General features: G+C 42.4%; 3 protein-coding genes across 9 annotated transcripts; 2 read left to right on the forward strand and 1 right to left on the reverse strand.

The window, feature by feature from the left end:
• The first annotated feature begins 1,452 nt into the window (after nt 1–1,452).
• Nucleotides 1,453–6,555, forward strand: six2a (SIX homeobox 2a). The gene is made up of 2 exons (XM_086093015.1): nt 1,453–2,415; nt 5,541–6,555. Exons 1-2 carry the CDS (start codon nt 1,856–1,858, stop codon nt 5,983–5,985), a joined length of 1,005 nt encoding a protein of 334 aa, XP_085949141.1. The 5' UTR covers nt 1,453–1,855; the 3' UTR covers nt 5,986–6,555.
• Nucleotides 6,556–8,003: 1,448 nt separating this feature from the next.
• LOC147163429 (uncharacterized) lies at nt 8,004–25,528 on the forward strand. 7 transcript variants are annotated; one of them, XR_015096898.1, is made up of 9 exons: nt 8,004–8,437; nt 8,554–8,942; nt 11,505–11,596; nt 16,823–19,846; nt 19,981–21,252; nt 22,704–23,024; nt 23,252–23,375; nt 25,010–25,130; nt 25,279–25,528. XR_015096898.1 is itself a non-coding variant. In XM_086093103.1 (9 exons), the coding sequence occupies exons 4-7, from the start codon at nt 19,767–19,769 to the stop codon at nt 23,296–23,298; spliced, it is 396 nt and encodes a 131-aa protein (XP_085949229.1). In that variant the 5' UTR covers nt 8,004–8,437; nt 8,554–8,942; nt 11,505–11,596; nt 16,823–19,766; the 3' UTR covers nt 23,299–23,375; nt 25,010–25,130; nt 25,279–25,528. The 7 variants fall into 7 exon arrangements, 1 of the variants encoding a protein (XP_085949229.1); XR_015096897.1 differs by having other exon boundaries at nt 8,554–8,668; nt 8,789–8,942; nt 22,704–23,375; XM_086093103.1 differs by having other exon boundaries at nt 21,071–21,252; nt 22,704–22,790.
• Nucleotides 18,715–22,429, reverse strand: six3a (SIX homeobox 3a). Its single transcript, XM_086093102.1, has 2 exons — nt 21,279–22,429; nt 18,715–19,799 (listed from the first exon to the last, which is right to left on the reverse strand). Exons 1-2 carry the CDS (start codon nt 22,004–22,006, stop codon nt 19,607–19,609), a joined length of 921 nt encoding a protein of 306 aa, XP_085949228.1. The 5' UTR covers nt 22,007–22,429; the 3' UTR covers nt 18,715–19,606.
• Nucleotides 25,529–26,712: the final 1,184 nt, after the last annotated feature.

The following is a 26,712-nucleotide window of genomic DNA, read 5'->3' on the forward strand; positions in this document are numbered from 1 at the left end:
GGTACTCCGTTGCACTCGTCGCTCATTTTGAAAACTTTTTACCTCTTATAATTTTCTTGAAGCGGCGACGTTGCAAAAGTCAAACTCAACTCGGTTGCTTTGCTGTGCTAGCGAACATTGTTGCAAGGAAGGTCAATAACATTTTTTTTAGTCCATAAAATACAACTTTGTTGATGCACATCGAGCAACTTGAATGTTTTTTGTTTGACATGAAGCGGACCATTTAACCGTCAAACTTTGAAACAAATTTGACCGGAAGGCAGAAGCCCAATTTATGTTATTATTGCAAAGTGCCAAACTACGTTAGCGTTCATAATTGCAATCATGTTGTATTTTAGTTTCTAATATATTTGATTTACTCCACATGCAAGATGGACTTTAAATGTCGTCCTTGTTTTTTTGTTTTTTTTGGGGGGGGGGGGGGGGGGCTTTTGTTTTTTCTGACTGTATCAATTTCAGGCGTGCTGCGTGGCTCCCCATTGGTCAATTTCGTATTAATGGCATCATTCTGTCAAACTGTGCAGCACAAAAAAGCTCCTCTTTTTTTACAGTGAACTGTAAAAAAAAGCTCCTCTTTTTTTACAGTGAACTGTAAAAAAAAGCTCCTCTTTTTTTACAGTGAACTGTTTTCACTGTTCAGCTTTGAAAGCAGCAAATTTAGAAAAAAAAAATTACACAGCTCATTTATTTCATCGTTATATTTTTGATTATTAACGTATTTATGTGCTTCATTGTAATGTATTCATGTAAGTATGCGAGTTGATGATGTTTGGGTCGATTTTGTCATTTATTCTGTGCCAAAATTGGATTTGGTCTCACTTTAGAAATATAGATATTATGCACTTTTTTTTTTTACAGCTACACAATTTTTATGCTCTTTTCATGAAATTCACCCCAAAACTAAACCCAATTGATGATTAAAAAATATATAATTATAAAAAAGTCCTATAAACAGTCAAATGCATCTGATTATTATTTTTAAAAAATAACCTTCCTTCTCCACATTTGACTATGACTTCAAAAAGTCGAATTGTTTCATTTAAAAGGAGTGAGGAGCTTTTTTCTTTCTTTCTTTCTTTTTTTTCATCAAATCAAACTTTATTTATACACCAACTGCAACGCAATACAAAAAAAACAAAGTGAATATTAACTAAAAAATATGAACTGTCTCTCTCACAGGCAAACTCTCAGTCTTGTGAGTGTTTCAGTCTTTTTTTTTATTTTTCTAACCTTGTGCGCGTTTAAAAGAGACGCGCGCGCCCGCCACCACGCGCGCCCGCCACCACGCGCTCTTTGGCTCCTCCAGGTGTCCGTCAAAGTGAGGTGACCCTCTTAAAAAAAAGTGTTTTGCACTTGAGCGCGTGCGCGTCATGTTACGGGTGGGCGTGTCCGCCGGGAAGGAGGCTCCCCTTCACCTCCACCTCCGCGCGCGTCAGGTTACTTTTTTTTTTTTTTGACTGACAGCGTCACCATGGCGAATAATTCCACGCCGGGCTATTGTCTCGTCCGCGCCGTCCCCGGGTTCGGATGACCGACCAATCAGGCTCCGCGTCCACGCGCGTTTGCCAGCTTGGAATAATATTTTTAAAAGGGAGCTCCTCCACGAGAGCTGGGAGAAGCAGCAAGAGGAGGAGAAGGAGGAGGAGGACGACGAGGACGAGGAGCGCGCAGCAACTTTTTCGCTCTTCCTCGCCAACTTTTTCGGAAGGACTGCCTGGCTTTGGCTTTGGCTTTGGCTTTGGCTTTGGCTTTTTGTTTTGATCGCTTTTCCCATGGCCGGCGGGGAGCGTCGCCTTCCGGACTTTCGGCGCTGACTCGGCACCCGGACCCCCGGCCCCCGGCCCCCACGAGCAGCATGTCCATGCTGCCCACCTTCGGCTTCACGCAGGAGCAAGTGGCGTGCGTGTGCGAGGTGCTGCAGCAGGGCGGCAACATCGAGCGCCTGGGCCGCTTCCTGTGGTCGCTTCCGGCCTGCGAGCACCTCCACAAGAACGAGAGCGTCCTGAAGGCCAAGGCGGTGGTGGCCTTCCACCGCGGCAACTTCCGCGAGCTCTACAAGATCCTGGAGAGCCACCAGTTCTCGGCGCACAACCACCCCAAGCTGCAGCAGCTCTGGCTCAAGGCGCACTACGTCGAGGCGGAGAAGCTGCGCGGGCGGCCGCTGGGCGCCGTGGGCAAGTACCGCGTGCGCCGGAAGTTCCCCCTGCCGCGCTCCATCTGGGACGGCGAGGAGACCAGCTACTGCTTCAAGGAGAAGAGCCGCAGCGTGCTGCGCGAGTGGTACACGCACAACCCGTACCCGTCCCCGCGGGAGAAGCGCGAGCTGGCCGAGGCCACCGGGCTCACCACCACGCAGGTCAGCAACTGGTTCAAGAACCGGCGCCAGCGGGACCGCGCCGCCGAGGCCAAGGAGAGGTGAGGGGCCAGCTGGGATGGGGGGGAGGGGGAGGGGGCGCCTTGTACTATAGTACTATATTTACTATATATATATTATATTTACTATATACATATTATATTTACTATATATATATATATATATATATATATATATTATATTTACTGTATATATATTATATTTACTATATACATATTATATTTACTATATATATATATATATATTATATTTACTATATATATATTATATTTACTATATATATATATATATATATATATATATATATTTACTGTATATATATTATATTTACTATATATATTATATTTACTATATATATATATATATATATTATATTTACTGTATATATAATATATTTACTATATACATATTATATTTACTATATATATATAAATATATATATATATATATTATATTTACTGTATATATATTATATTTACTATATATATGGCACTCGCCACCAACTTTTTTGCAAGATAAACTCTCGCTCCGCCTGCGCTAAAATCTATAAAATATATCGCCATCATGATCATTGAGTTTAATAATAATATTTTACCGATGGCCCATTTAAAACACGACTTGGACCCAAGCTGTAAGAGAACACACTGCCATCATTTTGGACTATTTTCAATTTTGGAGAAAATTATGATTTTCTATGTATTGTTTTTAATTTATTCATAAAATCAACATGCCCTTAAAACCCCAACTGTGCCCTGACTGAACTTTAACTGAGGCCTATTTGGGCTTAGAGCAAACTTTCACGAGGCAAGGACCCAAGCATAATCGGACTCAAATACAGCACATCACAAATTGCCATAAAATTCGCAGCAGACGTGAACAAATAGAAACACATCGTGAAGCCTATACTGAATGTAGTCATAAATTGCCAATCAACCACAACAAGCGAGTTGGGACCCTGGCCTAAATTCTAAGACCTCTGCCATTATCTAATTTACACTCTTTTTATTTTATTTTTGTACTATATTGACTTTTAGAGCAAACTTTTGCGCCCTCACTAAAATAAATAATTTCTTGTCACAACATTGCATTAGACATATTTGTCTAATTAATATCATATCCTTTGGAAAAAAAAAGGAGGCATTTTTTGGGGTGACCTGCAGGATACTAAAGTTTTCAGTCCACTTTATATGCAATTAATTGGCGTGCACTGCACATAAAATCATCTTCATGTAAACAGGAAGACATGCAATTGCAATCATGTAATAAACGTCAAAAAACACAACTTGGGACCCCGACCCTAAATTTAGGACCCCATGAGCCCAATAAGCTAATTCATCTCAAATCTCGACCTCACTCATGAATGAAGTTATCATTTACACAGAAGGTGTATATTTAATTTTAGGCCTTCTTGAAAATAGTTTTTCAACTTATTTTCATTTGGGGGCCCTGACCCTAAATTTAGGACCCCTGCCATGTACAAAATCAAAAGACTCCCGCATCTTAACTGAATAATTATATTTAGACTTTTGCACAATGACAACAACATGAGTGCAAACTTTCCACAAAGTTTCTGCTCGGCAACAGAACACATCCTGGCTCAGTTTGAGTGGCAAACATAAACTCTATCTTGTTTTTATTATTATTATTAATATGACTGACTCATGTGCTCTTTCAGTCACGATTGTTGTGATCAACAAAATTTGCCCAAAAATATTGTTGCAATACATTTTGTATTTGTTGTCTTGAAAAAAAAAAGAAAAAGTTCACTTCCGTGTGAAAAGTTGCCACTAAAAAGTCAACATGCTTGTGACGTGTTGCTCTTGAAACGCTCCTAATGGATGAAAGCAACCAAAAATGACAGGCAAGCCTCTCGGCTGGTAATAAAAAGCAGAATTGATTTGACTTTTATGTTCAATAACTCTCCCCCCGTGAGGCTATATGATGAGGAAAAATCAAACCTATTCGGCCTATTCTGCGTGCAGATGACCACACGCGCACGACAACATCTCAAGTTGTCGTGCGCGCGTCCAAGTGCGAGAAGACGAAGACATGTTGCTGTCAGGTGTTTGTTGCTTGCACGCATGCTGGCTTTGGTGTCTTCTTTCACCCTCGGGCCGCTAATTCGAGGCTGAAAGCTGCAAATAAATCACCACTTCCCACACACACACGCACACACACACACACACACACACACACAAAGAGAACGAGGACAACTTCACATTTCGGCAGCAGGCACATGTGCACTGCGAGCTCGTGTTCAAGTCTTCGCTTTTTCACAGCACAAAAAAAAACGTTGCCCAACATTTTAACCGCTTTTAAAAAATGTAAATGTCCAACGACCCATTTATTTATTTATTTATTTATTATTATTTATACTAGTTTACATGGCAGAATTTGTGAAATATATATATATATTTTATATTTTTATATATATATATATATATATATATATATATATATATATATATATAACATATGACTGAACCATCTCATTATTATTGTTTATATAATGCGCCACTCGAAATTGACCCAATTCGCGTGTCGGCCCAATTTTTGACTTAAATTTGGGTTGTTTTTGGAACCAGCAATTTTTAAGAGTGAATGCTTTGGCGGCACAAAACGGGCGAGGGGGCGGGGCTCCTTTGAACGTATTAATTCGGACATGATGAACTAACGTATATTATTTGATGTGTTTATTCTTTTTGAGGAGAGGTGTTGCAAATGACGTCACCACGTTTTAATCACGTGTAAGCAGCCACTGTACATGATCGAATTTACTCCCCAAAATGTTTTAAAATTGTATTTAGAAAAATGGTAGGCTACGTTTGACAAATTATTTTTGGGGATGTATAAAGCACAAATTTGTTACAATGTTTAAGTGTCATTTTGTTATCAAAGAAAGTATATGCATAGTCTCATTTCCACGTGTTCAAAGTCAATTATGAAAATGTGGTCAATGACATATTAGCGGTATTAATTAATTAATTAATTTAGTTTATTTCTTATTTTTAATAGAAAGTTTACAGAAAATTGATTTATTATTATTATTATTTTGTAATGGCTCTGTACCGATGTGGCCAATATTTTCCCCACACTTTGGAGCGCGTCTTTTGTGCATGAAGAAAGGTGCATTGTAGAACCTTCAGCACTTTTGGTGTGTTTTCAGGGAGAATAACGAGAACTCCAACAACAACAACAACAACAACAACAACAACAACAACAACAGCAGCAGCAACAACAGCAGCAGCAGCAACGCACTGACTTCGTCGCTGAACGGAAGTAAAACTCTTTTGGGCAGTTCGGACGACGACAAAACGCCGGCGGGCACGCCGGACCACCACACGTCCCCCAGCCCGACCCTGCTGCTCGGGCCGGCCGGTGGCCTTCAGGCCTCTATGCACGGCCTGCCGCCCCCACCCGGACCCAGCGCCGTCCCGGTCCCTGGCGGCGGCGGCGGCGGGGACTCGGCGCACCACCACCACCACCACCACCACCACCATCCTCATCATCCTCATCATCCACATCATCATCATTCTCACCCTCACCACGGGATGCATCACGACACCATTTTGAACCCGATGTCGTCCAACTTGGTGGACTTGGGCTCGTAGAAGAAGAATGTTTGAGGAGGACTCTCGTTTTGCATTTTTTTGAAATATACAACATGCAGAAATGTGCCAGTGGGATTTTTTTTTTTTTATGTGGTGAAAGAAAGCACTTAAAAAAAAAGGAGGACAATTTTTCTTCAATTGGCAACAAAGGTGAGGCGGGTCCATTACAGTGGGGGAAAAAAAACTATTTTAGCAAAATGTAACTCGTCCGATTGTTGAAAACAATTATAATAAAAATGTCTTAATTATTGCTAATTGTTTTTCTAGGTGGATTGGATTTGTTTTTCTTTGTTTACAAAAGGGTTTTCCAAGAGAGCCCAACTTTTGTTCTTGTTTTGTTTTGAATGCAGGGAGTGAAAGGGGAGTACGACGTCCCCAAGTGTCTTATATAAAGAGCCGCGATAAAATGAAATATCTTTCAATAATCTCTTGATATTATGATGATGAGGATTATTATTATTATTATCATGGAGAGAGAAAAAAAGACTGCATGTGAAGTTGACACGATGAAGCCTAAAGGAATCGTCTATAGTTTCTTATAACCTTTACAATAAAAACACAAGAAATGTGGATTGGGCCATTTCTTTCAATCGAGGGTTTTATTTTTATTAGTTTTTTAAAGATGATTATTTTCACTTTTGCACCCCGTCGGATACATCCAAAAAAAAAGCTAAATAGAACTGCATAAACAAACGACACAGAAAATGATTGCAGGTTTTTTATTTTTTATTTATATTTATCTTAAAATATATAATAAAATTAAAAAATCTAACCAAATTTAAGTCTTGACATTAGTTTCAATTCATTATAATTCATCATAACTGAAGCCATTGAAAAATGTTGCATGTTATCAGACAGTCCTAGTCAAATGTGAAATAAGTGCTTATTAAAAACAGCCCCCCCACCCACAACTAATGTTTTATGACATTGTTATGAAAGTAACAGATTTTTGATACAAGTCAATTAAATGCAAACTGGACGAATTAAGTGAATTTTTGTGTGTGTCAAAAACAGCGTTTTCCATGCATCTTCGTGGGAAAAAGTTCAAATGAAAACAATCTTAGATCTTTTTCATCTCAATAATGACGTCACAACGTGTGCATTTTTATGTTGTGTTTTGTTGGCGCAAATATAAAACTACGACGCGTTACAAACGGCCTGATGACGTCAGAAGCGTCACCATGGCAGCGTGTCGTAAACGTGATGTTCTTGCAGGCAAATGAGCGCGTAAAAAAAGTCTCGTAAAAGACACCGAGCGGACCCACAAAACGCTTTTTGGGCGGGAAGGATCATCGGGAACATTTGCAATCACGTGTCTGCTGTGAAACATCACACGTTGACCTTTTTACAGGAAATGCAACTTGCAAGCTGAAATTTAGTGTAATTGTTGAGCTTTTTTGTTCCATCTTGAGCAGCTTCAACTTGACGCCTGCAGGCCCAACATGAGATGACAATCACTTAGCTGGACTTTTTGTTTGTGAGTGTCAGGTGCAGCATGAAGTGTGTCAGGAATCAACATTCTAGTGTGACACATTACTGGCCCCACTGGGGAAACTCTTCACTTAGCTCCCCATCACAGGGGGCAGAGGTCAAACGTTTATAGCATACAAGCAGCTTCCAAAAAATGGGAAGGACTTCACACTCACTGCCGATAAATGCTTAATGGACTCACGATTAAGTCATTCTATTGTGTCGTAATTGGAATATTTGAATAACTTTAAAGTAGAACATTTCAAGTTTGGTTTTGAATTGTGCTGCATTTTTTTGTGCACGCAGTGATTTTTTTTTTGTTGTTGTTGTGTAATTGGAGAGCCTCTGAAGGGGAAAATTAAAAAAATAACAAAATGTTTGTCATGCACACAAGAAACTTAAATATCATCAAGCGATGTAAAAAACACACAAAAAACAAACATTATTTGCTCGAAATGGTGGTTATGGGGTATATGCCACGGAAGAGGCGAAACTTCTTACTTCCGGGTTTCACACATCAACTTTTCTTTCCGGTTCCGGTTTCCGGTGTATGGGCCGCGTTCCAGTGCTTGCGCTTCCGCCTTTGTGCCCCTCGGTTGCGCGTTTCGATCGACGGGTGCGAGTGTATAGAGTGTCTGTCTCCGTAGTCCGTAGCATTTCAGAAAGCCGAGACCCCCTGCGCGGATGGGGGGCGCGGGGGCGCGGGGGTGGGGGTGAACGCGGCCAGCCGTGGCTGCGTGTGAAACCCGGAAGTCGGTGGCATCTACCCCATTGCAGTTTTGTTATTTGTAACGTGGTGTCAAGTAAACTGAATTCAACCCATCTGGAATATATGAAACCCAAATTTATCAGTAAATGGTAGCTATTGTAGATGAAATTCAGTTTGTATCCGTTATACAGTTTGTTTGTGGTGATTTATTTTTAGATTGTTTTTTTTTTCCTCCTATCCACTGAGTCCTTTTTTTCTTGCTTTTATGTTGAGGTGAGTTAAATGTCTTATGCTGCTCTCAGTACATATTTTTGACTGAACAGTATCAGGTGCAGGCTATAAAACAGTGTGTGTGCGTGTGTGTTTTGTGTATATGTATTGTGTTACAGTCAAAAAGTGTTGCAAGATGGCGGCGGCTGCCGAATGTTATAGACGAGAGGGAAAAAAAGGGGTCTCGGTGGTTTCCCAGGTGGTGGCCACGTCCGAGCTCCACCATCCAATCTGGTCTGATGACTTTCCCAGCGATTGTCACTCAAATAGCGTCCATGAAATGCGCCCGACTTGACGATTAATTACACTTTTTTTTTTTTTTGCGTGTTTTTCACCGCATTCGGCTGGCTCGAGGTCCGAAGGGCACGTTAAAGCTTGCAGTGTTCAGACTGACGCGGCCCCGTTGAAAGTCGACAAGTGGAGTGGATTAAATGCGCATGTTGAAGAGAAGTTCGTTCGTGATCGATCATCTTCGAAAACGGGCCAATCCACGGCCAGATTACACGAGGTAAGGTAACAGCCAATCACGGCTCCATGTTTTGAGTTGGGTCATGTGACGTTGGCACACCGATGCTGCATTCGAGGAGGGTCGGAAGTCGGATATATCAGAGTTGTTTTTTCTCATTTTCGACCTGAAAGCGTGACCAACCAAAATGGCGGATAGTGATAAATTGTTTTGTTTTTTTTTGGTCCTCAAAACTAATTTTGACCTCCAGCAAACTTCCCGTCTCGCAATTTTGCTTCATTTATTGTTTTTATCTTATTTTCAAAAGCATTCCATACAGTTAAGTCGTTTATTGTATAGTTTCATGCAGGAAAATTGCAGCATACCGTAACACACACTTACGTGACATTATGTTGAATATTTATGAATGAAGAAAGCGATCTCGTTTTATACTCGAGTAAATTGTGTTTTACCGTTCGCGGTCTGTGTGTGTTTTTTTATTATTGCAAAATATACAACAATAGCCATTCTCAATAATGACAAACCAATGACAGAAACAATTGTTGACTATACATAACAAAAGAAAACAAATGAAACAACATGCTAGGGGGGATAAGTTTACAAAAAAATACCGAAATATTTACAAAAATTGTAGGTCTTGATAGCTTTTTGGTTACAAGAAAACTTGTAAACTATGTAAGCATTTACATGTATGGATATAAAATGTTGCCATAAGAATGAGAGATGAATAATATGCATATTTGTGGGCTTTAACTTATTTCTTTTAAAGTCATAGAGACCAAATCGTACATCTTTCCAAAACAGCTCCAAATCTCCATCAATCTTTTCAGCAATAAATTGACAAAAGTCACTCCAAAAGCTTTGGACAAAATTAAAGAGTCACCGTTTCGACATCCACAGAACGCAAAGTGCATTTCTCATCAATATCTTTCTTGAATCTTTTAACATTTACGGTCTGTGTTTCCAAAGGGCTCGCATTGTAGAGTGACGTCACTTCGCACTTTTAGTCCGTCGGCGAAGTCGGGGTCCTTTTTTTTTTTTTTTAAGTGCAATTTCCGAGTTCCCGTACACACTTCCTGGTTTGAACTCGGAAGAGTCCGACTTCCGAACATCCTCGAATGCAGCACGAGCACTGTGATGATGTCATTTTATTTTCCAGTTGACAGCAAGTGGCAAAATTTCATTTTTTCGGTCGGTAGGTGGGAATCGTGATTCAAAATTCAATTTTCTGCACCCAGTCGCTTTAAAATAACAGATACAATCTGTTTAAAATCTTGTCAATAATTGATTTTTTTTTTTTGACTTAGCATTTTAAATCTCCGTGCACACTTCCTGGTATGAAGTCACAATCGTCCCACTTCCCTCGAATGCAGCATAGGCATTACCGGAAATGGGTTTTTGTCAGTCATTGTAATCAACGCGGTCAGCATCAACAACCGTCTCTCAGTCAATCAATGACGGACGCCCATTTGGCAGATGACTGACGGAAACGCTGACGGACGCCCACTTTGCTGATGCGCCGCAAAGTACTTCCGCTTCTTTCCTGGGACTGCAACCGAGCAACTCCTGCAGTAAACAAATAAACAAAACACTTAGCAGACATGCTAACTTAACTTCCTCGCACGCCGTTCTCCAAGCCTGAAATTCACTCTTCTGGTTCCGTCCCAATACCGACAGCTCGCTCACCCTCCCGAAACGCCGCGCTCTCGTCATTCACCATTCAAGAGTTTTGATCGTCCCTTTAGGAACGCGACGGAGGCTTACCTTTGCTTTCTTCATACGCGTTTCACGTCGCTCGGCAAAGAGCCGGCCGCCATTCGACGTCGCTACGCACTGAATGCGTTGCGACGTAAAAAATGGCGGCGTACGTCTAAATAAAGTTTCTACAAAATGTATTCAACTGGAAATGATTTTTGAAAAATTAACAACCTGTCCTTACAGTCGGGGTTGCTTTTAAAGAACTATTTCATTTCTGCCCCCCCCCATGTCTTCTCCGTGTGTGTTGGGGCAGCCGTGCCCACTTTTTTGTATTTTTCTGTAATCCTGCTAATATTGACAAATGTACGATGCCAAATCGAGTGCCCAAACAGCTCCCCTCTTTCTTTTATCAGTTCATTTGTTTCTCAAACATGTGACATGAATACTCAATAATCAAGAAAAACAAAACATGGACTTGTAGCCTGGCGCCTGCGCTCACAATTTTGGGGATTTACTGAGCTTGCGCAACAACACATTTTACCAGTTTCATCGAACCAGCAGCACAGGAAGGGAACTTCCACGTCATTCTTGTCAGGAATTGTAATTCTGTACACGTGTCATTGTGCGTGTATTTTTTTTTCTTCAGCCCAAAAAAAAGAAAAAGTTGGCGTTCAACATGCTAAACAGTTTAAATATCACACTTGCTAAACGTGATTGTGATGTCGCATCTTTCGGTTTCAAACGCGCAACCTTTCACCGGGTTGGCAAAGTGTAAAAGATCTTCAACTCGCACACTGTGTTGACAGACAGTGTGTGAAATCAACAATGGGATATATTTGTTAGGGGGGGGGAAACAAAAAGCGACAACTGCAGCAATAACAATAACTTTTTTGTTTATTTTTCAAGTAGGAAGGACTTGAAGAGGAAGTGAATTTTGCCGCTCTCGTGGCTAAAGTGAATTTTGCTGCTTGATGGAAGGGGAAACGTGTACCTTGCAGGTAAGTTCATTGATCTTTTTTTTTTTAAACTGGATTTTTTTGTAAATATTCAAATGTGCAGATATATGCAATCTTTTTTTTCTTCTAAAATTTTTTTCTTTTTCCTGGGGGGGGGGGGGGGGTACCAGAAAATAATTGAGAGGCACTGGTGTACGGTACACTCATACAATTATATATTCTCTATTGCAATATTTTTGTTTTTGAATAAAAAGTATTTAAATGGGTGTTATAAAAAATAAAATACAAACAGCTAGGTTCCTGTATTTGAAAATAATAAATTGTAGTATAATAATAATAATAAATTGAAATTCAAACCATTGGCCACATTTGTACTTGCCCTCCTTGGCGCTGTGATCTGTCTGATAATTGACATTATTGTACAAGTGCACGTTGTTGGTCACATTCTCGTGCAGGTTTGAATTTCTTCAGGTCCTCCTCCTCCGTGTTGCCTTGCTGCACGATTGGCTTCTGGGCTTTTGCACTTGACATGCTTCTGGGCTCGATCCAAAAGCAATTGTGAGGCTTACAGTGACAAAAGCAACAAACGTGCCACTGGCTGTCATCGTATTGCAAAACAATGAGAGGCTGCATTGTACATAGTAAAAATAAATAAATAATAATAATAAAAAAAAGGTGAATGGGGTGCATTGCATGTGTGTCAGTGACCTTCAAGATTATTTATACACCGTTTGTGCTTTGTTACACACTTGAACACACGCACACCCACACACACACAAACACACACACACGCACACACACTGCGCGTTGTGGTGAACTGCATTTCGAAACTCAATTTGAATTTGAATGTTGTATCTGTAGTGCCCTCTGGTGTCGAAGTTGATCATTACATATGGGGCCACTTTATTAGGTACGCAATACACTGTTCCTTATGGGAGTTATTAATGTAAAAAGTAATATTGTGGTGACTTTGCGGTGGCTGCCATCCATCCAGCCGATGTTATTGAATTTAATATGAGAATGCCGTTATCACGAGATGGCAGTAAAAAGTAAAGGTTACATAATTTAGACAGCTCTGTACCGTGTGTTTGTGTGTCGGTAAGATAACGTCTTCATGTGTGTTGGTCTGTATGTGTACACACACACACACACACACACACACACACACACACACACCTGACATTTAAATGAATAAATGTGAGGAGGTGACGTGTTAATCCCCACATCCAAACGCACACACGAGATCTCGTGCGGGTTTTAAAGGCCATCAGGCATGTTGGACAGCCGCATTACAAGCGACAAATCAAAAGCCTCCGTTTTTGTCGCAGCCAGATTGCGCTGAAGCCACTTCGCTATTTGTACGATGCTATTTCATGCGTGTAAATTGGATGTAGCGTTCAATTTGGTACCGTTTTAGGGCCTTTTTCTGTCAGACATTGTGTGTTTGTGTGTGTGTTTGTGTATATATATATATATATATATATATATATATATATATATATTTGCACATTTGAATGTTTACAAAAAAATCCACAGCTTAAAAAAAAAAAAAGATCAATGAACTTACCTGCATGGTACACGTTTCCCCTTCCAGCAGGTGGCAGCAGAGTATAAGAGATCAACCAGGGCCATGTTGCAAAAAGCTCTTTTCCTACTGCTTTAAACATATTTGTGAATAATGATGGAACGTTGCTATATTCTAATGCTAATTGCTGCAAAACGATAACAGATTTTTCCTGATAAAAGAAGAGACTCTAATCTTTCTATTGAGTAGCTTCCATGTTTTTATAGCAATAGAACACAATATTCTGCGGGCTTTGCAAAATCCGTCAACATCCAGTAAAACAGCCGGGAGCGAAGGGGGTTGCTTCAGTGAAAATGTCCGCGTGTGAAGGAGTTAGAAACCTAGTTTTATAATTAAAATAAACCCATTTCGTGCTCTCTGTGGCCTCCAGCCAATGAGAACGTCTAAAAATGACCCACATGGTGTTTGCTCACAAATGCATGTCAACCGAAAGCAAATTTAGGACGCGTGAGTGGCGGCAGAGCGACGAGACGTTCTCACTCCCGGCACGTCACTGCACGCCCTCGTTTCCCGTCTAATGGCCGAGTCAGCTGGCAGTAGCCGGAGGCCATTTTTTTTACTGTCCATTTACAGTGAAACCTTCTTCACTGTGTCCCTCGTCACCACTCGGTGGGGGGGGGGGGGGGTGTCATTCAGTCAGTCATTCATTGGATGCTTGATAGGTCTCAGGGTATCAGTGTTGAGAGCTGAAGCCGGGACCCGGGTTCCATTACACAAGCTGAATCTGTGATCTCGCACTAAATGGAGAAGCTGCTGCAGTGTTGCGACAGCGTTTGACTTTTATGTCATTAAACTTTCATGTGCGCGTGCGTGTGCGACTTGCGTCCCGGCTGCAAACATGACTGCGGTGTTGACATCCGCTTTGACGTTAACAACTGAAGATGCAAAATACTTTTTTTTTCCAGGGCTGGCGCTTACGTGACCCGTCAAAAATCGACGTGACCCCAGTTACAACCCTCCAGAATTTTTTTTTGATATTCTAAAATATATTTATACATTATTTTCTTCCCTTTAGCCTCGGGGAGAGAAAACAAATCTTAAAATAATCTTATTTTATTTTCCTTAAATCTCTTAAATTTAGCATAATTTAGTCCATTTTTAAACAAATATTATTTGTTTTCTATTTTTCAATCTGTGACATACCTGCACTGCACCGAGATTGCTAGACAGAGGATATAAAAAGTCTACACACCCCTGTGCAAATGAATATATATAAAAAAAAATCATGTAATTAGTTTAATCCTTTTTTTTAAGAGCAGAAATGAACAACAATTGAGGGATAGTTTAGAATCAGGTATGGCTGTTCAATAGAGAGACACATCATAAATTCTGCCTTTGCAGTATGACTTTAACAATATGAATTATGGACGTGTAGTTTGTGTTGCTGTACATCTGCACCGCATCAAACTGAGAGTTGCTACCAATATTTTTGCTTTGCTTACTAGATAGACAATTTGTTGGTCAATAAACTGAGAGGACCAAATAAATATGACAAATAAATCATTTTGATTATATTTTTCATTTCATTTTAACTTTGCAAAATGTGAGTACCAAGTCAGTCCAATGTGAAACGTTCAAGACGTGTCCACTAGATGGCAGTCAAGGAGCACGTTTGGCTCCACTTTTGGGTAGGAAGGCCCTCGTGCGCTCTCACGGAGGGCGCGCGCACGCGCGTGGCGAGTGTAAAGTGGGAGTGGCCGCCGCCCTAATCCGTGCTTGTAAATGGGGGATGAATTGATAAGGGCAAGGCGAGCATCGGTCAATGGCTGACCTTTTTGTTTGGGCTTAGTGCACCAAAAGTCGGCGTGAGAGCAGCAGAAGCTTTCGGGCCGGCTTGAAATGAATCAAATCTCTGCTATTGATGCCACAAATGTGATGTGGATGGGATGGAATATCGCGCCATGTGTGTTCACAGATTAGCCTCGTCATAAATATCCTTTCTGCTCCATGCAGGACATATATGACGAGTATATTAGTATTATTTTTGTTGGAAAATGACGTCATTGGGTTCACGCTGTATAGCATGAAGTGTGCACGTGACCTCATTTTCGGTTGGAGAAAAGCAGCAAAATTGAGGATATATATATATATTCAGCATATATGCAAATGTTGTACAGACTGCTTGCCCCAATTGCATTGCTATGTTTTAATAGGATTGCAATTTATTTGTTATTGCACGAGACTTAATTTCATGAATTTATCATAAATGACATTGTGTTACTTTGGAATAATCTTTATTTGAAACAATTTTATTATTTAATATGATTACAAATGATTTATGTTTATAGGTTATGTGTGTCCAAAAACTAATATAGTTCCATTTAATGGAACAATTATCCTATTATTATTTAAATTCACTGTTGAGGCTAAATCATGTCAACCGACTTGACATCATTAGATTGGTTGTACTTTTTCAAAAATGTTGACAAATTGGCTACTTCATCTATTTTATGAATGCTCTTATTTCCAGTGCGACTCGGACGACTTTCGGTAAAGCCTTAAAAAAAAAAAAAAAAAAAAAAATCTGCAATATGGTTTGATGCTAAGCTAATTAGCATGCGTCCTTATTTCTGCTGTAAACACACACAAGCTGGCAAACAGCAAAACACGAGCAGATGGCGGCGGCAAAACACACGAAACATGTTCGGCCGTCCAATGCTAAACATATGCTTGTGTTATAGGGCGCGCGCACGCACGCACGCGCATGCATAGGCTAAGAAGGCCTGAGAACTTGGGGACAAAACGCAGGTGCTCGCTCGGGCTGTCTTTATAAGCTGCTCAGCCCTCTTGTCCGGTCGGTGTGCACCGGGCGAGAGATCACAGCTTGCACCCAGTGGCCTCTCCCACAACATCCCCCCCCCCCCCCTCCCCTACAATATGTGGACGCAAAGGCTGGGCGCGTGCACGCGAGATGGCTCACGCTCGCTCGAGTAAGCTGCTGCTGCTGCTGCTGGGATGCTTTCATTTGACGCTTGTTTTCAAAAAGATCAGCCTCGTGTGCAATGAGCGCGGGCACAAAGTACTTCCGGTGCAATCTGTGAGTCGACAGCAACAAATTAATAGGAGGGCATCTTCAAACAGTTGGGTGGAGGGTGTGAGGGAGGGGGGGGGGGGCGGGTCTTGATAGGTGGACAACAAGCAGCAGGTGCGTGGTGCGTGTCATTTTCATTTTCATTTATTTACCTTCTCCTAATTTCTCATTTCTATTTCATGATTGTGAAACGGCCACAAGAGGGCGGCCGACGTCGCCAGTACTTGTACTAACTCGAACCCATAAAGTATATATATATATATATATATACAGTATTGTATTATCATGACTAATTTAACATTCGATCATTTGTGTCTCGTTTGCAAACGCTTTTTTCACAGACACAAGCAACAAATGTTGCTTTTTCGCAAGACGACCAAAATATTAGAAACAGTTGCCAGTATGAAGAGATGGATTTTCTCAAGTAAAATAGTCATCGTATATGATTTAATTCCTAAATGCCTTCCGTTACAATTATGGGGTTGTTCAGGTGTGCCTTATGCTGTGCCAAGTGAGCGTTTAGGGGTGAGATGCCTTTTACGCTCATGTCACATCAAATATATATATATATATATATATATTTTTTTTTTTTAATGCATGCTAGCCATTGAGTAGCAAGGAACAGTTTGCTTTGCTTTCGTTTTGTTTGCAGTTCTGACGAGCTGCTGCTGCATGAATAAACACCAATGAGCAACTTGTGTGCAGTTAAGCGGCGGAACGCGAGAAGAAGAAGAAAAGAAAGAAAGAAAGAAAGAAAGAAAGAAAAAAAAACACAGGGCAGGCAAGTATTTCTCACCGACAGACTCGTAATCACCCCCACGATTAGTTGTGCGAGGCAATGCACGAACACGCCGATTGTAAGCGCGCACACAAAAAAAGTGTGTGTTGTTGTGCGTCAGCTCAAAGTGGAATTCGAGTAAAAGGTGTGCTTGGGCGCCGCGTGATCGTCTCACATTCTTGTCGTTGACTCTCGTGTAAGTATCACACACACAGATTACTCCTCGCTAAGTTCTTTTGTACGCTGATCCATATTTGACTTGACACATCACGAACACGACCCACACACACACACACACGCACACACACACACATAGTGCATGACCCCATGCTGATGCGCGTCCTCGTATGTTTCGCACTGACACGCCCAAAACCCAACTTGGACTGCAGGATGATGCAGAACACATTTTTATATATATATACTTTTTTTTTTTTAAGATGCATTTTTTGCAATATTTTGCAATAATTTTGCACAGAATATGCACATTTAAAAAAAAATGATGACGATTCTTGAGTTGATGAACTGGTGAGCGGATGTAATAATCATCCTCCAACTTGTACGAACTAAATGTGTGTGATGTAGCAGAAGGCTGCTTTTGTCTTTTCTATTACAATCTTAATAACACTAAGAAGGCAAAAAAATAAAATTAAAAAAATTGTAATAATAATGCTTTCTTTTAAAATCACATTATTAAAACTAGTTTTCGATTTATGTGCGCGGTCGACTTTTTGGCTTACACAAAACAAAACCAAATACAGTACAAACACTCTAAAAATATTCTTGAAGAAAATATAACTCTTTAGAATTAAGTAGAGTTACAAAAAAATATTTTTTTTTCTCTTCTTCTTCTTTTTTTTTTGCTCAAAATGGGGCCTTTTTATTTCCCCAAGAAGCTTTTCCGCATTCAAATGTTTAGGAAAAATTAAAAAGATGACCATTTTATAGTTTTTATTTTATTTTTAATCTTACTATTAATATGAGTGGTGATGGGACCAAATACGTTTTTTTTCCCTCCCACTCCTTTTCAGGCGAGGCTTTAATTAAGCAGGCTAATGATTGGAAAAAATATGTTTTGGTTGTCTTGTTTATGTTGACCGCATGCCTAAAAGAAAATATTATTATTTTTTTTTTTTTTAAACACACTGATCCTGATTTATTTCTCTGTGTTTTTGAACCAAAAAACAACAACAACAACAACTCCCAAACCACGCCAAGCCGTTCGAACCTCGCTCGCACCTTATCACCTCAACTCCCCCAAAATCCTGCAAGTGTCCCGTCGCAAATGCTCACGTTTGCAGATTGAGCTGCTAAAAAAAGAGAGAGACTTGCAGGGGAGAATTCCCCCCTCTTTTATATATTTTTTTTCCAGTGAGGGGCTGGCGGCGGCGGCGGGGGGGTTCTTGTCGTTCCGGGAAGAAAAGCTCTTTTGAGAGGCCCACAATAGCAGATTGGACCAGGGGAGGAGTCCCATCGCGATTAGAACATTTAATGGCGCGTTTACTTAATTTCTGCATAAACAAAAGGTAAAAATGGCACTCGGCGCTTTTTTTGTTTTGTTTTTGCTTCGCAGTTTACATTGAAGGCGCGTCGTACCTATTCGATTGGCAAATGTTCGCCCCCCCCCCCCCCCCCCGAATGGTTGAAGGTCCGAGAGGAAAATGCTGAGCTGAGTTGTGCGACCTCTGCAAGCATGAAGCCAAACACAGATGAACTCCAAAGCAACAATCGGCCAATAATAATAATCAAGCAACCCCAACTCCAAAAGCTTTCAATTAAATATTATATTTGATTGTTTTAAAAAAAGCAACAACATAAGATCCTATGATATTCACATATAAAAACATGTCTGAAGGTGAGGAAGAGGAGGAGGAGGATGAAGAAGGTCCACATTGTGATAATGCGCAAAATGTCACATACAGAACAAACTTGAGCACGCGTCAGTGTTTTCAGTTGGGAGCAAATATTTGATGGAGGAACAGCAAGTGGAGAAAAGTGAGGAGGGGGGGCGGGGGGGGGGTTAATTATGTACAAGCATATTTCTACAACTATTTTACACAACGGGAGAAGGATGGCATTGTTATTTCTTCTTCTTCATCTTCTTGAGGCTATACATCCTCCCATATAAAAAAAAAAAAAACATTTTGAAAATAAAAATCTGATACATTGTTTTGACCTCACACAGGCAGTGACATGAATATTCTTCTTCTCTTTTTTTTTTGGAACAAAAACAAACAAAAAAAAGGTGCTTACGACTTGAAATGATTGTCTGATGAACAAAAACAAAAAAAAATGCGTGACGTCATCGCAAAAATAAATGGTCCAAATGTTTTTATTCCCTCTGCTCGATGCTCCTCTGGATGCAAAAAAAAAAAAAAACAATTTTAAAAAAAGGAATATTCATGCAAGTCTATTGTTGTGATGAAGAGGAGGAGGAGGAAGGGCGTATATGGGTCCTCTTATTTTCTTTTTCAAAGCGCTCTTAATTTAAAAAAAAACAAAAACACGTGCTTTATCTCTTTTTAGGTCATATTTATAGCAATCGGTCCTTTTTGATCTCCTCCGTCCGTCCGAGTGTCTTTATTAATTTTTTTTGCTCTCGGGTCCGTTTTCCCTGTTTGTCTGTTTGTCTGTCTGCTTGTTTGTCTGCTTGCTTGCGCATCATACGTCGCACTCGGAGTCACTGGAGGTGACGGAGAGGATGGAGGTGGCGGCGTCCGCCCGTTCCGTCATGCTGGACACGCTGGTGGTCGGACTGGCCGCCGTCGACGGCGACTCGGCCGAGCTGTGAGGGGTCAGGCCCGCCTCCGACAGCGACCTCATGCCGGCCGCTCCCATCGCTTGGTGCTGGAGCCTGCAGAAAAAAGACCACCAAAAAAAGGGAAAGGAAAAAAAAAGAGCGTGAGTTTCAGCAGAAACGGCAATTACTTTTTTTTTTTTTTTTGAAAAGCACCCCCTTTCCCCTCCTCCTCTTTTGCAAAATAAGGCCGCATATCTTTTTCTTCGAACCCCCCCCCCCCCCCCCCCCCCCGCAGGTGGCCCCATGCAAGCAGCCGAACATGCCTGGCACCGATTCACAAAAACGCGACAAACGTTGCAGCAAAAGTGGCGAGATTCGCAAATGGCGTCGCGTGCACGTCGTCGTGTTTGTCGCGCGTGACGTGACGTGGACGTTTGCTTGCTTGCTTGCTCGCTTGCTTGCAATCATCCTAAATGTTCCACTCATGATAATAACCGCGGCGTGGAATTGGACGTGCAAGCTGATCTGGCCGTGGCTCGTCGTTGTTGTTGTTGTTGTGTTTTTTTTTTAAATAAATTACGAGCACACTTAATGTTATGAATATCTGCAAATGCTCTGAAATGTGAAATGATATTTGCTATGATCCCCTGCACGAGATAATCTTCCTTCAGAACGACATTAAAAGGCTGCAAAAATGTGAAGCTGGAATAATGACTATATATATAAACGATTTCAAAATAGTTTCAGATGTACTTAAAAATATATTTTTTTTTAAAAATGAAGCTTTCTCCATATGAATCCATTTTTTCAACCTATTTTTAAATATTTCTTATATTTATCTTTTGTTGTCTATTTGCAGCTCTTGCATTTGTGGTTGACTGCTTTGTTTTGAAAAGTGCTTTAGAAATCAAGTTGGATTACTTTGCAAGGCAAGTAAATAAGAACACGCCATTTAGGCTACAACTATTAAAAACGTTGGGCCAAAATAAAAACGCCATTTTGTTAAAAACAAAAACAAAAAAACGACTTGGGTCAGTTTGATCCAAGTTGGAGTTGTTTTGCATCAACACAACTTCATTTTTGGGGTTGCTTTGTACCAAAAAATATTATTATTTTTTTAATACAAGCCATATTGCAGGATGGTTTTGTACACAATAACTGCAGAAAGTTGTGCGAAATTGACACAATTAGCAGGTCGGTTGTTTTGTTTTAAGAGTTATGCAATATTTCAATGTAACAAAAGTAATTTCATGTTTGATCATCAAATCAGCAATATAGCAATAATCACGTTTGAATTGCAAAAGTGGTTGAAAAATAATTGTATTTAATAACAAAATAATATTGCTTCTATGTATTTTATTTAAAGTTGTTTTTTTTGTGTATAGCGAAAAGAAATATCAGCACAGTTCCGTGTTGAAAACGTTTGAGGGCGACCAGACGGGACGACGGACGCCAGCCCAAAAAAGTCGTCCGCCTCAAGCCGCCCTCGCACCCGCGCAGCCCGGGCCGGCCGCCCCGCGCTCCTCCGCCTTTCGCTCCTCCTCGACGCGCTTCGGGTCGCCCGGGGGTAAGCAAAGCGGCATGCAAACCAACCTGTTTTTGGCCGCCGCGGCTCTGTCTCGCTGCCTCCGGTTCTTGAACCAGTTGCCGACCTGCGTGGGGGTGAGTCCGGTGGCTTGCGCCAGTTCCCTTTTCTTGCTGGGGTTGGGGTAGGGGTCCTGCAGGTACCACTCCCGCAGCAGGCTCCGCGTCCGCTCCTTGAAACAGTGCGTCTTCTGCTCGCCGTCCCAGATGGTCCGAGGCAGCGGGAACTTTTTCCGCACGCGGTACTTGTCCACGGGTCCGAGCGGGCGCCCGCGCAGCTTCTCGGCCTCCTGGTAGTGCGCCTCCAGCCACATGGCCTGCAGCTTGCCGTGCGAGTCCTTGGTGAACTTGTGGTTCTCCAGGATGTGGTAGAGGTCCCGGAAGTTGCCGGTGTGGAAGGCGACGACGGCGCGGGCGCGCAGGATGGACTCGTGCTTGTTGATGGCCTCGCAGGCGCCGGGCGCCACCGGCAGGGACCAGAGGAAGCGGCCCAGCCGCTCGATGTCGCCCGTCTCCTCCAGCGTCTCGCAGACGCTCGCCACCTGCTCGGGGGAGAAGTTGAGCGTCGGTAGCTGGAACATGGACAAGTCTTCCGGCAACCTTCCGGCGGCGGCGGCGGCGGCGGCGGCGGCGGCGGCGGCGGGCGCGCTGTTCGCCAGCAGCAGCGGCCGGTCGCTTCCGAAGTTGGGCAGGAAGAAATGGGAGGGATAAAGCTCTAAGGGCGATCGGAAAACCATGGAAATGACCTGGGAGGGAAAGCCAAATTACGGAGAAACAAAAAAAAAGAAGAGAGAGGGTGCGACGAGCCCGCTCGCGCGCGCGATCGCTCGGCGGAGACTCGCGAGCCGCAAGCCGGCAGCGGCCGAGTTGGGGGAGACCAAGGAAGAAAAAAAAAAAAAGAAAAAGAAGCGGATCGAATGATTCAATGGCTATCGCCTAATGACACCAGCCTCATAATATCTCCCCCCTAAATCCGCCGTTGAGTGTAGCATTGAAACATTTTTGTTTCCCTTTTCTATTGGTCTTCTTGGTGTCGCCGCGCCGTTGCCATGGCAGCGCTGCCAATCACTGTCAAGCGTGCCAATCATTAGCCAGTACGTAGCGCGAGGCTTTCACCACCAGTGCCGCGCGCGCGGGGGGTTATCAGAGTCTTCCATCGCCACGGCAACCCCACCCCAAGCCTCCCCCCTCCCCCTCCCTCCCTCCCCCCCTCCCTCCCTTTTTATACAGACCAGCCTCCATCGCAGCCTATCTGCGGCACGGAATGAGCAATTAGAGGCTGGAATATTATTACCCCCGCCCCCCCCCCCCCCCTAAAATAAATAAATGGGAGGACTTGCAGCAGAAGAGGCTTTACTCGTGGACCACTTTTTTGTTTTTTTCTTAAGTCTTAATTTGTTGTGTGAGTGTTTTTTTTTTCTTTTGTTACGGTAGGTTCCGGAACTGCCGGTGCCGGTGCAGGCTGCGATGTGACGCCGCCTCCCCCTCCTCTCGTTCCGCGGCCGGCCTGGACGCTCACGGGTCGGTCCCGCCTCCTTCACACTTCGCTCCTCCCCAGAATCATCATCATCATCAGCAACCCTCCAAATCCAAAGCGAGCAAGAAACCTCCGTGCTCATGTGTGACTTTTGATGCCAACACTTGTTCGCCCCCCCCCCCCCCCCCACCCTTCCTTGTTCTTGCAGCTAAGGACGCGATCCATGTCCACGTCCGCGGTCACAGGACTCGGCTTAGCGCGGGAGCTGCGGCCAGCCGGTGTGATTTCATGTTTGGGGCTCATATTTGGACAAGGGTGTTAAAATCGCAACGATGGAGGCATAGTGACGCGCATTGTGACCCCCCCCCCCTTTCCCCCCTTTCCCCCCCCCTCCCGCGCACGATTGGCGACGCCTAATCCGACCTGCAGAAAGCCGACATCATGATCCTAAGCCGCCTTTGCTGCAAATCGTTGTGGAATTCAAAACTTTTGCTTCTCTCTTTAGATTCTCCCGCGCTGACCGGCGAATTCCCGCCACCCCGGCGCGCGTAAAAGCGCAATTGCGCACAACGACGACTTTGACGCACAAGAGTTGCGGACGTCCAAGATGCGCAGTGAGGACATTTTGGGTGAGTTGCTCGACGTCGGGGTAGGAAGTCATTCCAAGTGTTTTGGAAGGAGATTGGAATGGGAGGGGGCGGGGGGATGTGTGTGTGTGTGTGTGGGGGGGGGGGGGGGGGGGGGGTTGCTCCGTGGAGTGGAAGTAAACGGCTGGTATTTTCACGCTGGGGTTGAACTCGGCAAGCTTTTAATGCGCCTCAACCAAATGAAGTTGCACTCTAAAAACAGTTGAGACCAAAATAACCCAATTTGGGTCATAAATGGACCGGTCCACAAATTGACACAACTTTCTGGGTTGTTTTGTAGCAAAATGCCAAAATGGGGTCGTTTTGTGCAAAACAATCCCTAAAACATCAAATGTTTGCGGGTTTGTGCTAAAACAACCCATCAGAAGTTTGGGTAATTGAGCCAAATAATAATTTTTGAACCAGTTGGGTTATTTTTGATCCAATTGTGAAAAAGAATTGGTGAAAAAATAATCCAATTTGGGTCCAAGTTTCTTCACAGTTTTGTTTTCTTTTTGTACAAAACGAATTTTTTTTTGTAGAAGCAATTTGCGTTCGGGCTGTCTCGTTAAATTAAAACAATTTTCTTTTTGTTTTGTATTGTTTTAGGAAACAAATTGAGCAGAGTATATGTCAATATTTGACACAAATTGTGTTATTTTTGTCCAAACTCTTTTTTTGTAATTGGGTCTATTTGTCAAAAAAAATCTACCAGTTTTTTTCTTTCCCACGAAACGACTTTTTTTTTTTTAATTTATAAAATGACCCATTTTGGCGGGTGTCGTTTCATTATTTTATTTGATTCTATTTTGTTTGCGTGGGCTTGTGCAAGGCAAGTCCGAGGTTTGGGTGAAATTGACCCAAGAAGTGGCTCGGTCCAATTTCTGACCCAAATTGTGTTTTGTTTTTTTCCGCCCCAAATTGTGTTTTTGTGTTGCTGGAGTCCAAGTGAGGGCTTCCTGCAAAGCCTCCTTCCGACCCGCCCGGCTTTCCTGGCGCACCAATTTACGAGCGCACCATTCAGCGCAAAGCTGCAGGTGTTATCTTGCATTCAGTGTTTTATTTTGTATTTTTTTCCACGGGGTGGGGGGTGGGGGTCCTAATGTTGTCGGAAATCGCTGCTAGGGTGGACAAGAGGTGAAATGTAAAACCTGAATGGAGAAGGGTGCGGGGTGGGGGTGGGGGAGGGGGGGGGGGGCTCAGTGCTAATTCACATTCTTCTACGCGCCTTTTGTTTACGTTAAGCATGTAATTAACACCCCCCCCCCCCTCCAAACAAGTTTATTCACCTGCCGCTAATTGTGTGTTTATCCATGGGCTTGCTCAATGTTCCGAGCAGCGGGGGGGTGTGCAGATTGGGAGGGGTGGGGGTGAGGGGTGACTTATTAGTCTTTAAATCCTCACGCACAGGCGCACTGCATTTGTGTGGCGTGCAACACAAACACACAACATGGTCGTGTTTGTTATTTAAACGCCCAAAACATTACAATATTGCTCGCTTGTGACATCACCAGAGGGGGGGGGGGGGGGTGAGAGAGAGAGAGAGAGAGAGAGAGAGAGAGAAAGAGAGAGAGAGTGTTAACAGGAAGAATAAAGAACGCGGCAAGTAGTTGTGCCCTCCCTGTGTGTGCGTGTAGATGTGATCGCGCACGCGCACGCTCGTCCTGCCTGGCGCGCACGCGCACCGAGGAGCGAGGGGTCTGCCTGCACGTCTACAAGGTGCAGCACACGAGCGGCAAGCAGCAGCGAGCAGACACGGTAAGAAATTTCGCTACCATTGTGTGTGGTCGAAGTTTGAATTTAAATGACACATTTTGTTACCATGTAATTTGGATGTCATCGATCAGAATCTTTTTTTTTTTTTTTTGCTTAATTGAGTTTTTAAATTTGTGATTTTGTGGTCCAGCGTTGCGCGGAGGCAGCAAGTGGAAAACGCGACTGCGTGGTCACGTGAGTATTTCCTCCAATGACAACTTTGAGGATAAAAATCATCAATGGATGCAAAATGCAAATTGATTTCATTCTGCAAACTTCATCACGGCGACGAATGAAACATGTCGTCTGCTAATTTCGCACCGTGCAAATAAAACTTGAGTGGCAGTTTTTGGAAGTGAGAGATAATATTTCAATAAAAGTTCACCTTTTAAATTCTGCAACGTTCAAGATTCTTTATTTCTCTTTTTTTCAGTCTTGCAAAGTCAACTTTTAGTGCGCCATTTTTAAAATTCACGTTTTGCTATTATTGCATGTGATGAAATATTTATTTTATGCACTTTGTTATGTTATCATTTTGGAGGCCCACTGCAATGATACTATTGACTATATTACGATTAATTCTTATTATTATTACTATTGTTTAATTGTATACGTTGCATGCATTAATACTAATGAGTGCGTTTGCTATTTTAAATTCTCCAACGATTAATTGACATGTTAGCCATTCATGTGTCTGTAAGTCAAAAAAAAAATAAAAATAATAATAATCAACCTGACGAACCGCCAATTGAGGCCAACCCGCAAAACATTTCCGTTTCAACGCGTTCAATAATCGCGAGACTTGCCAAATGAATGGAAAAAGAAAAAAAGGAGCTCCAATTTTACGGAGTGTCAGCAGATCAGGCCACAAAAGTTTCTAACATTTCTCTGCCTCTTTTCTTCCTGCAGCCAACTAAAGCCCCCCCACCCCCTCCCCCCTCCCCTCCCTCCGACCCCCTCCCCAACTTCTTCTTCTGTCTGCCTTGCATTGTGCGCTCTCATTAGCGGCACTTCCTGGCAGAGCTGCGCGCTTGTATCGGAGCTGAGCTGTCCAATCAGCGTATTTACACGGCTTGTTAGCGACAGTTAATGAGGGACACCCCCAACTTGCAACACGACACCCCCACCACTAATCCCGAGCCCTATATATATATATATATATATATATATATATATATATAAAAAAAAATAAAAAAAAATAATAATAATAATAAAAAAAAAAAAAAATATATATATATATATATATAAAAAAAAAAAAAAATATATATATATATATATATATATTTTTTTTGAGTGATGGGAGGGTGGTAGTGGAGTGTGATTGGGAGGGTGCGTGTGTGCGTGCGCGCGCGTGCGTTGCTTGGCAGTCAGTGCGTGTCACCGGCGTGATGGATCCGTCATTGTGTGCTGAACGAGGCTTGACATGTCTGCCGGCTTGTAAGGAGCAAGTTCACGTTACAATCTCCCGCCCAGAGCACCTCGGTTGATATTCTGACTATTTATGGTTATGAACTGATTTGCATGTCGGTTGAGGTTAATCGCTCAAAGGCGCAATTTATTAATTTCAAAAGTGCGCTGTGCTAAA

The sequence above is a fragment of the Leptonotus elevatus genome, chromosome 13 (assembly GCF_054856555.1).
Source record: "Leptonotus elevatus isolate MCC_2025b chromosome 13, RoL_Lele_1.0, whole genome shotgun sequence".
In the NCBI taxonomy this organism is placed as follows: Eukaryota; Metazoa; Chordata; class Actinopteri; order Syngnathiformes; family Syngnathidae; genus Leptonotus; species Leptonotus elevatus.